Raw genomic sequence first — 12,215 nt, 5'->3', positions numbered from 1 at the left:
ACTGAAATGTTATAGAAGAATATATTGTAAAATTAGACACACGTGTATCGCCTTTACTTTTACTGAAGGGTCAATGCAGTGCTCTGTGTTTTAGGTAGGGTTGCCAGGTGTCCAGTATTTAACTGGACAGTCCAGTATGTTATAGTATACAAAAATACTGGACACTTAAATGTCTGGTATTTTTAAAGCCCCTTAAGTGTCATCTAAATTTAAAGGGCCAAAAGGGAAGTAACTGTGAATTCTCTATTATGTATTACAAGCAGAGACTGGGTTGTTAAATCATGGCTGTGTGTGTGCTCCTGTCTGTTAATGGTGTCAAATCACTACTACGTACAGTACATGTGTTCCTGGCAACTAGGGGATACAATGATTGCTCAGTTGTGAAAAATATAGATGTTGGGATCAAGGGAGGGGTCTAAAGTTGAGCTTTTAGGGGGACACTGTGTGACCCTCACCTACTCTAGCACTACGGAATTGGCGGCGCTATACAAATAAATTATAATAATAATAATACTTGTCACCTATAAGTTGTCTGGTATTTTTATGGTGCACAGCTAGCAAACCCTCTGGTAGGCAAGGTGTTAATCCTAATGTAAACCTTGTGTAGCAGCATCATGACATTTTGATAACAATATTCCACCCACGGCATTTCAGTAGGACACCTCCTTTACCAAGCATGTATATTTGTGCAAGCAGGTTAAATAGTTTGTAACAGGGTTAGAGTTAGTACAGCTTCCATCCCCACTGTTTGCCCCACACCATCGAATTTCATTATAATGTATTTGAACATTGCCTAATGTACATTTATATGCTTTAACTTATATCATATTATATGAAACACGTTTAATGAATCATTTTATACTACTTGGTGTCAGAGTTTTGTTCCACAGTGCACGGTAGTATATATATATATATATATATATATATATATATATATATATATATATATATATATATATATATATACCAAAAATATCTTGCACATCAGTAGTTCCAATAGATACAGAACACCTAATATACAGATTAATATTCAGAACACCTAGATGACATTTTGCATAAATCACTATTTATCAAGATTGATATTGTGCTAGATTATAAGTGGAGAGCAAAATATTGCATCTGTAAAAGCGATATTTGCGCTCCACTTAGAAATATCAGTGCACGCAAATGTTCGCTGGTATTACAAGTAAGGTGTAAAGCGAACGCGACCATAGGCTCCAATGGGAACCTCGTTCTCATGCCTTGAAACATATATTTATAGCGAACACACAGTCCCCATAGGCCGCAATGTAAAGGCACTTTTCAGTGCCGTTTTTTTTCCTAACACCCCACATCCGCCACTTTTAACCCCTAAAAACTGCTTAGTTCAGTTTTTTTTTTAAATAGAAAAATATGCTAATATATTTAATTTTCTAAAAGGCACTGCACACATTTTTTTTTGGGGGGGGGGGGGGGCAGTTGAGGCACATTTTAAAAATTACCAGAGGTCTGACCTCTGGTTGATTTTTTGAGCGCTAATTGCTACTGCAAGCTCGCGGTAGCAATAACCGGCCACTTGTAATGGCGCTCAACTTGTAATCTAGCCCCTTATATTTCATTTTAGTATTTATACATTTTCTGATAAGTGCCATCCCAGAGTGCAATAATATTCCTGGTATCAACGTCTTGAGTAGGCTGGAGCTGATTTTGTTCTTAGTCAAAATAATTTTGGCTACAGTCCTTTTTTTTTATTTTTTAAATCCTTCAGTGTAAAACCTTGTTAAGTTGAACTTGCGTTGTTAACCCTTTTTATATAGTTGCTATGAAATATATGCCATATGATTTTACATCAGAATACTTACATAATTCCTTATTATACTTACAATAAGAGCTTCTTTTTCTGCACTGTATTTCAGTTCCTCTTGTTTTAACCTTTCTTCATACTGATTATACAGTTTTCGTGTCATCTCTCTCATGACCTCAGCATTCGCTTCCTGAGAAGATTCTATCTGTAAGTTTAAGGACAGCACAATCAAAGCTAAGTCACATTGAGTGTGTGTCTGTTAGAGTCAGGAGCGTAACTACAGGGACCGCCACTGCTACCAGGCACGTCCTTTTAGGTGCCCGCAGCCACTGCTCCCTCTAAGATTTGCAGCTTGTGCAGGTGAAAGGTCAGGTCACATTCCAGCTATTACAGCTTTCCTGTGTGCTGCTATATCTCCAAATGGAGGTGAGTGAGGCTAGTAAGGCAATGCATACAGTGTTTTTTTAACCCTTTCTTCTCTCTCTCTTTAAGGTGCTATGTAGCATTTAGCATCTATAGCTGGTGTTTTGTAATCCATGGAGATACCTGAAATTATTTGTAATAGTAGATATTGCTTACTAAATTATCACAATTTCAATGTGATGTTCTTAAGCAGCTATTTTACTATGAATATATGTTTGTGTGTGTTTATGTGTTTGTTTCTGTACGTGGATATATGTGTGAATACATATGTTTGTGTGTATACTGTATGTGGATATGTGTATAAGTGTATATATGTGTTTGAGTGTGTGTGTACAATTATTATATTATATATATATATATATATATATATATATATATATATATATATATATATATATATATATATATATATATATATATATAGCTCATTAGCTATGCTTTGGTGATATTCAAATGAGGGGGTCCCTGCCACAGAGTTTGCCTTGGGGCCCAGTGAGTTCTTATTACGCTTTAGGTTATAGTATCATGTTAGCTATTGTTTGTTCTATAATAAAGATGTTTTTTAAAGTTAATTTCAATAAATTGCATATAGTTTTTCTCACTCTTGCTCTCGTTCTTTTCTTTCATAAAGTCTTCAGGCATTGGTTATATTAAAAAAACGTTTAAAAAAAATGTAATATATAGCTTTTATTAAGCCATTATTTGTATCTCAATTTATGTCATGTTTTTGGTTTTAAAGAATAATAAATTGTGAATACTGAGGTGACAGTGAGAAACTGTGTCATTTACAAAACTGTAATTATAGAAGCTGTATTTATCATTGTGTAGTAGCGCAAGGTTCCCAAATTGGGTACCTGTCCACCTATGTTTGTGCCCTCATTTATCATTGCACAAGCAGACACTCATGCAAGGTTGCTCACTGCTGTCGCATATTTGCGTCAAAGCAGGGGTTGTCATTCACCCCAGTCAGATTATTCCAGGGTTATTTTAAATTAATAGCTCAGAGGTGGCGGAGAGGTTAAGAAACACAGACCTAGATTTGGAGTTTGGCGTTAGCCGTGAAAACCAGCATTAGAGGCTCCTAACGCTGGTTTTAGGCTACCGCCGGTATTTGGAGTCACTCAAAATAGGGTCTAACGCTCACTTTTCATCCGCGACTTTTCCATACCGCAGATCCCCTTACGTAAATTGCGTATCCTATCTTTTCAATGGGATCTTTCTAACTCCGGTATTTAGAGTCGTTTCTGAAGTGAGCGTTAGACATCTAACGACAAAACTCCAGCCGCAGGAAAAAAGTCAGTAGTTAAGAGCTTTCTGGGCTAACGCCGGTTTATAAAGCTCTTAACTACTGTGCTCTAAAGTACACTAACACCCATAAACTACCTATGCACCCCTAAACCGAGGTCCCCCCACATCGCCGACACTCAAATAATTTTTTTTAACCCCTAATCTGCCGACCGCCACCTACGTTATCCTTATGTACCCCTAATCTGCTGCCCCTAACACCGCCGACCCCTGTATTATATTTATTAACCCCTAACCTGCCCCCCACAATGTCGCCTCCACCTACCTACACTTATTAACCCCTAATCTGCCGACCGCAAAGCGCAGCCACCTATGTTATCCTTATGTACCCCTAATCTGCTGCCCCTAACACCGCCGACCCCTATATTATATTTATTAACCCCTAATCTGCCCCCCTCAACGTCGCCTCCACCTGCCTACACTTATTAACCCCTAATCTGCTGACCGGACCTGAGCGATACTATAATAAAGTTATTAACCCCTAATCCGCCTCACTAACCCTATAATAAATAGTATTAACCCCTAATCTGCCCTCCCTAACATCACCGACACCTAACTTCAATTATTAACCCCTAATCTGCCGACCGGAGCTCACCGCTATTCTAATAAATGTATTAACCCCTAAAGCTAAGTCTAACCCTAACACTAACACCCCCCTAAGTTAAATATAATTTAAATCTAACGAAATAAATTAACTCTTATTAAATAAATTATTCCTATTTAATGCTAAATACTTACCTGTAAAATAAATCCTAATATAGCTACAATATAAATTATAATTATATTATAGCTATTTTAGGATTAATATTTATTTTACAGGTAACTTTGTATTTATTTTAACCAGGTACAATAGCTATTAAATAGTTAAGAACTATTTAATAGCTAAAATAGTTAAAATAATTAAAAATTTACCTGTAAAAGAAATCCTAACCTAAGTTACAATTAAACCTAACACTATACTATCAATAAATTAATTAATTAAATAAACTACCTACAATTACCTACAATTAACCTAACACTACACTATCAATAAATTAATTAAATACAATTCCTACAAATAAATACAATTAAATAAACTTGCTAAAGTACAAAAAATAAAAAAGAACTAAGTTACAAAAAATAAAAAAATATTTACAAACATAAGAAAAATATTACAACAATTTGAAACTAATTACACCTACACTAAGCCCCCTAATAAAATAACAAAGCCCCCCAAAATAAAAAAATGCCCTACCCTATTCTAAATAACTAAAGTTCAAAGCTCTTTTACCTTACCAGCCCTGAACAGGGCCCTTTGCGGGGCATGCCCCAAGAAGTTCAGCTCTTTTGCCTGTAAAAAAAACCATACAATACCCAAGCCCCCCAACATTACAACCCACCACCCACATACCCCTAATCTAACCCAAACCCCCCTTAAATAAACCTAACACTAAGCCCCTGAAGATCTTCCTACCTTGTCTTCACCTCACCGGGTTCAACGATCTGTCCAGAAGAGCTCCTCCGATGTCCTGATCCAAGCCCAAGCGGGGGGCTGAAGAGGTCCATGATCCGGCTGAAGTCTTCATCCAAGCGGGAGCTGAAGAGGTCCATGATCCGGATGAAGTCTTCATCCAAGCGGGAGCTGAAGAGGTCCATGATCCGGATGAAGTCTTCTATCAACGGCATCTTCAATCTTCTTTCTTTCGGATCCATCTTGCAGACCTCCGACGCGGAATATCCTGCTGGCCCGACGGACTAACGACGAATGACGGTTCCTTTAAGGGACGTCATCCAAGATGGCGTCCCTCAAATTCCGATTGGCTGATAGGATTCTATCAGCCAATCGGAATTAAGGTAGGAAAATTCTGATTGGCTGATGGAATCAGCCAATCAGATTCAAGTTCAATCCGATTGGCTGATTCAATCAGCCAATCAGATTGAGCTCGCAATCTATTGGCTGTTCCCATCAGCCAATAGAATGTGAGCTCAATCTGATTGGCTGATTGGATCAGCCTTTTGGATTGAACTTGATTCTGATTGGCTGATTCCATCAGCCAATCAGAATATTCCTACCTTAATTCCGATTGGCTGATAGAATCCTATCAGCCAATCGGAATTCGAGGGACGCCATCTTGGATGACGTCCCTTAAAGGAACCGTCATTCGTCGTTAGTCCGTCGGGCCAGCAGGATGTTCCGCGTCGGAGGTCTGCAAGATGGATCCGGAAGAAAGAAGATTGAAGATGCCGTTGATAGAAGACTTCATCCGGATCATGGACCTCTTCAGCTCCCGCTTGGATGAAGACTTCATCCGGATCATGGACCTCTTCAGCTCCCGCTTGGATGAAGACTTCAGCCGGATCATGGACCTCTTCAGCCCCCCGCTTGGGCTTGGATCAGGACATCGGAGGAGCTCTTCTGGACAGATCGTTGAACCCGGTGAGGTGAAGACAAGGTAGGAAGATCTTCAGGGGCTTAGTGTTAGGTTTATTTAAGGGGGGTTTGGGTTAGATTAGGGGTATGTGGGTGGTGGGTTGTAATGTTGGGGGGCTTGGGTATTGTATGGTTTTTTTTACAGGCAAAAGAGCTGAACTTCTTGGGGCATGCCCCGCAAAGGGCCCTGTTCAGGGCTGGTAAGGTAAAAGAGCTTTGAACTTTAGTTATTTAGAATAGGGTAGGGCATTTTTTTATTTTGGGGGGCTTTGTTATTTTATTAGGGGGCTTAGAGTAGGTGTAATTAGTTTAAAATTGTTGTAATATTTTTCTTATGTTTGTAAATATTTTTTTATTTTTTGTAACTTAGTTCTTTTTTATTTTTTGTACTTTAGCAAGTTTATTTAATTGTATTTATTTGTAGGAATTGTATTTAATTAATTTATTGATAGTGAAGTGTTAGGTTAATTGTAGGTAGTTTATTTAATTAATTTATTGATAGTATAGTGTTAGGTTTAATTGTAACTTAGGTTAGGATTTATTTTACAGGTAAATTTGTAATTATTTTAACTATTTTAGCTATTAAATAGTTCTTAACTATTTAATAGCTATTGTACCTGGTTAAAATAAATACAAAGTTACCTGTAAAATAAATATTAATCCTAAAATAGCTATAATATAATTATAATTTATATTGTAGCTATATTAGGATTTATTTTACAGGTAAGTATTTAGCTTTAAATAGGAATAATTTATTTAATAAGAGTTAATTAATTTCTTTAGATTAAAATTATATTTAATTTAGGGGGGTGTTAGTGTTAGGGTTAGACTTAGCTTTAGGGGTTAATACATTTATTAGAATAGCGGTGAGCTCCGGTCGGCAGATTAGGGGTTAATAATTGAAGTTAGGTGTCGGCGATGTTAGGGAGGGCAGATTAGGGGTTAATACTATTTATTATAGGGTTAGTGAGGCGGATTAGGGGTTAATAACTTTATTATAGTAGCGCTCAGGTCCGCTCGGCAGATTAGAGGTTAATAAGTGTAGGCAGGTGGAGGCGACGTTGTGGGGGGCAGATTAGGGGTTAATAAATATAATATAGGGGTCGGCGATGTTAGGGAAGCAGATTAGGGGTACATAGGGATAATGTAAGTAGCGGCGGTTTACGGAGCGGCAGATTAGGGGTTAATAATAATATGCAGGGGTCAGCGATAGCGGGGGCGGCAGATTAGGGGTTAATAAGTGTAAGGTTAGGGGTGTTTAGACTCGGGGTACATGTTAGAGTGTTAAGTGCAGACGTAGGAAGGGTTACCGCATAGCAAACAATGGGGCTGCGTTAGGAGCTGAACGCGGCTTTTTTGCAGGTGTTTGTTTGTTTTTTCAGCTCAAACAGCTCCATTGTTTCCTATGGGGGAATCGTGCACTAGCACGTTTTTGAGGCTGGCCGCGTCCGTAAGCAACTCTGGTATCGAGAGTTGAAGCTGCGTTAAAAATGCTCTACGCTCCTTTTTTGGAGCCTAACGCAGCCATTCTGTGGACTCTCAATACCAGAGTTATTTTTATGGTGCGGCCAGAAAAAAGCCGGCGTTAGTTTTTCGGGTTGTTACCGACAAAACTCCAAATCTAGCCGACAGACTTTAGACCATTAATTCTTAACTATCAGCTGCAGCCTCGCTCATGCAAGCCTGCATTCCATTAAGATAATATTTTGCTAAGCAGACCCACCTTACGAATCAATTATTACCAAACCAACGGCTAGATTAGGAGTTTTGCGTTATGAGGGGTGCGGTGCTAACTTGCACGTTATTGTCACCGCTCACTTCCCTACAGCGCTGGTAATACAGGTTTTCATAAAACCGGCGTTAACAGGCAAGAAGTGAGCGTAGAGCAAAATTGAGCTCCATACCGCACTCCAATACCAGCGCTGCTTAAGTCAGCGGTGAGCTGGTTATACGTGCTCGTGCACGATTTCCCCATAGACATCAATGGGGAGAGCCGGCTAAAAATAAGTCTAACACCTGCAATAAAGCAACATAAAGCTCAGTAACGCAGCCCCATTGATTCCTATGGGGAAACACAATTTATGTTTACACCTAACACCCTAACATAAACCCAGAGTCTAAAAACCTCTAATCTTACACTTATTAACCCCTAATCTACCGCCCCCGACATCGCCGACACCTACATTATACTTATTAAACCCTAATCTGCCACTCCGGACATCGCCACCACTATAATAAACATATTAACCCCTAAACCGCCGCACTCCCGCCTCACAAACACTAGTAAAATATTAATAACCTTTAATCTGCCGCTCCTAACATCGCCGCCACCAACCTTCATTTACAAGTCTAACACTAACCCTACCACCCCCCTTAACTTAAATATTAATTTAATAAATCTAAATAATATTTCTATTATTAACTAAATTATTCCTATTTAAAACTAAATACTTAACTGTAATATAAACCCTAAGATAGCTACAATGTAATTAATAATTACATTGTAGCTATTTTAGGATTTATATTTATTTTACAGGTAACTTTGTATTTATTTTAGCTAGTTAGAATAGTTATTAAAAAGTTATTAACTATTTAATAACTACCTAGCTAAAAGAAATGCAAAATTACCTGTAAAATAAATCCTAACCTAAGTTACAATTAAACCTAACACTACACTATCATTACATTAATTAAATAAATTAACTACAAATAACTACAATTAAATACAATTACATAAACTAACTAAAGTACAAAAAATAAAAAAACCTAAGTTACAAAAAATAAAAAAAATAAGTTACAAACATTTAAAAAATATTACAACAATTTTAAGATAATTAAACCTAATCTAAGCCCCCTAATAAAATAACAAAGCCCCCCAAAATAAAAAAATTCCCTACCCTATTCTACATTAAAAAAGTTCAAAGCTCTTTTACCTTACCAGCCCTTAAAAGGGCCTTTTGTGGGGCATGCCCCAAAGAAAACTGCTCTTTTGCCTGTAAAAGAAAAATACAACCCCCCCCAACATTAAAACCCACCACCCACATACCCCTAATCTAACCCAAACCCCCCTTAAAATAAACTAACACTAATCCCCTGAAGATCATCCTACCTTGAGTCGTCTTCACTCAGCCGAGCCACCGATGGAACTGAAGAGGAGATCCGGAGCGGCAGAAGTGATCCTCCAAGGGGCGCTGAAGAAGTCTTCCATCCGGGCGATGTCATCTTCCAAGCGGCGATTAAGAAGTCTTCCATCCGGGCGATGTCATCTTCCAAGCGGGGTCTTCAATCTTCTTTCTTCAGGATCCATCTTCATCCCGCCGACGCGGAACATACTTCTTTCCCAACGGACTACCGACGAATGAAGGCTCCTTTAAGGGACGTCATCCAAGATGGCGTCCCTTCAATTCAATTCCGATTCTATCAGCCAATCGGAATTAAGGTAGGAAAAATCTGATTGGCTGATTGAATCAGCCAATCAAATTGAAGTTCAATCCAATTGGCTGATCCAATCAGCCAATCAGATTGAGCTTGCATTCTATTGGCTGTTCCGATCAGCCAATAGAATGCGAGCTCAATCTGATTGGCTGATCCAATCAGCCAATCAGATTTTTCCTACCTTAATTCCGATTGGCTGATAGAATCCTATCAGCCAATCGGAATTGAAGGGACGCCATCTTGGATGACGTCCCTTAAAGGAGCCTTCATTCGTCGGTAGTCCGTCGGGAAAGAAGGATATTCCGCGTCGGCGGGATGAAGATGGATCCTGAAGAAAGAAGATTGAAGACCCCGCTTGGAAGATGACATCGCCCGGATGGAAGACTTCTTCAGCGCCGCTTGGAAGATGACATCGCCCGGATGGAAGACTTCTTCAGCGCCCCTTGGAGGATCACTTCTGCCGCTCCTCTTCAGTTCCATCGGTGGCTCGGCTGAGTGAAGACGACTCAAGGTAGTATGATCTTCAGGGGATTAGTGTTAGGTTATTTTAAGGGGGGTTTGGGTTAGATTAGGGGTATGTGGGTGGTGGGTTTTAATGTTGGGGGGGTTGTATTTTTCTTTTACAGGCAAAAGAGCAGTTTTCTTTGGGGCATGCCCCACAAAAGGCCCTTTTAAGGGCTGGTAAGGTAAAAGAGCTTTGAACTTTTTTAATGTAGAATAGGGTAGGGAATTTTTTTATTTGGGGGGGCTTTGTTATTTTATTAGGGGGCTTAGATTAGGTGTAATTAGCTTAAAATTGTTGTAATATTTTTTAAATGTTTGTAACTTATTTTTTTATTTTTTGTACTTTAGTTAGTTTATGTAATTGTATTTAATTGTAGTTATTTGTAGTTAATTTATTTAATTAATGTAATAATAGTGTAGTGTTAGGTTTAATTGTAACTTAGGTTAGGATTTATTTTACAGGTAATTTTGTATTTCTTTTAGCTAGGTAGTTATTAAATAGTTCTGACTTACATACAGATTCAACTTAAGAACAAACCTAAAGTCCCTATCTTGTATGTAACCCGGGGACTGCCTGTAATTACACCTAATCTAATAGCCCTATCAAAATAAAAAAGTCCCCCCAAAATAAAAAAAAAACCCTAGGCTAAACTAAACTACCAATAGCCCTTAAAAGTGCCTTTTGCGGGGCATTGCCCCAAAGAAATCAGCTCTTTTACCTGTAAAAAAAAATACAACCACCCACACAACCAACCCCCCAAATAAAAACCTAATCTAAAAAAACCTAAGCTCCCCATTGCCCTGAAAAGGGCATTTAGCTCTTTTTCAATTGCCTAAACCCCTAATCTAAAAGTAAAACCCACCCTATAAATCCTTAAAAAAGCCTAACACTAACCCCCGAAGATCCACTTACAGTTTTGAAGACCCAACATCTATCCTCAATGAAGCGTCAGAAGTCCTCATCGAAGCCCGCAGAAGTCTTCATCCAAGCAGCTGAAGTCTTCATCCAGACGGCATCTTCTATCTTCATCCATCCGGCACGGAGCGGCTCCATCTTCAAGACATCCGGCGTGGAGCATCCTCTTTAATCAACGTCTTCTTGCTGAATGAATGTTCCTTTAAATGACGTCATCCAAGATCCCTTGAATTCCGATTGGCTGATAGAATTCTATCAGCCAATTGGAATTAAAGTTGAAAAAATCCTATTGGCTGATGCAATTAGCCAATAGGATTGAGCTCACATTCTATTGGCTGTTCCAATCAGCCAATAGAATGCAAGCTCAATCCTATTGGCTGATTGGATCAGCCAATAGGATTGAAGTTCAATCCTATTGGCTGATTGCATCAGCCAATAGGATTTTTTCACCTTTAATTCCGATTGGCTGATAGAATTCTATCAGCCAATCAGAATTCAAGGGACGCCATCTTGGATGACGTCATTTAAAGGAACATTCATTCAGCAAGAAGACATTGATTGAAGAGGATGCTCCGCGCCGGATGTCTTGAAGATGGAGCCGCCCCGCTGATGGATGAAGATAGAAGATGCCATCTGGATGAAGACTTCTGCGGGCTTGGATGAAGACTTTGGCCGCTTGGATGAAGACTTCTGCGGGCTTTGATGAGGACTTCTGCCGCTTCATTGAGGATGGATGTCGGGTCTTCAAAACTGTAAGTGGATCTTCGGGGGTTAGTGTTTTTTTTAGTGTTAGGGTTTTTTTAAGGGTTTATTGGGTGGGTTTTATTTTTAGATTAGGGGTTTGGGCAATTGAAAAAGAGCTAAATGCCCTTTTAAGGGCAATGCCCATTCAAATGCCCTTTTCAGGCCAATGGGGAGCTTAGGTTTTTTTTAGATTAGGTTTTTATTTGGGGGGTTGGTTGTGTGGGTGGTGGGTTTTACTGTTGGGGGGTGTTTGTATTTTTTTTTTTTTTACAGTTAAAAGAGCTGATTTCTTTGGGGCAATGCCCCGAAAAAGGCCCTTTTAAGGGCAATTGGTAGTTTAGTTTAGGCTAGGGTTTTTTTTATTTTGGGGGGGCTTTTTTATTTTGATAGGGCTATTAGATTAGGTGTAATTAGTTTAAATATCTGATAATGTCTTTTTTTGTGTAATTTAGTGGGGGGGGGGGTTGTAATTTAGGTAATTGTATTTAATTTAGGTAATTTATTTAATTGTAGTGTAAGGTTAGGTTTTATTGTAAGGCAGGTTAGGTTTTATTTTAAAGGTAAATTTGTATTTATTTTAGCTAGGTAGTTAGTAAATAGTTAATAACTATTTAGTAACTATTCTACCTAGTTAAAATAAATACAAACTTGCCTGTAAAATAAAAATAATACCCTAAGCTAGCTACAATATAACT

At 38.5% G+C, this 12,215-nt stretch overlaps 1 protein-coding gene across 2 annotated transcripts in view; it reads right to left on the bottom strand.

Annotated features, from left to right (window-relative positions):
- The window catches only part of MYZAP (myocardial zonula adherens protein), a 254,337-nt gene that overhangs the window by 61,556 nt on the left and 180,566 nt on the right, over window positions 1-12,215 (bottom strand). For both annotated transcript variants that reach the window (XM_053717520.1, XM_053717519.1), the window contains exon 8: window positions 1,863-1,988. In XM_053717520.1, coding sequence (XP_053573495.1) covers window positions 1,863-1,988 — 126 coding nt within the window. The remainder of the gene's footprint in view (window positions 1-1,862; window positions 1,989-12,215) is intronic.

This window comes from Bombina bombina, chromosome 6, assembly GCF_027579735.1.
Source record: "Bombina bombina isolate aBomBom1 chromosome 6, aBomBom1.pri, whole genome shotgun sequence".
Lineage (NCBI taxonomy): Eukaryota > Metazoa > Chordata > Amphibia > Anura > Bombinatoridae > Bombina > Bombina bombina.
Note: the sequence above shows the minus strand (reverse complement) of the source record. Positions and strands in the feature narration are given on the sequence as shown.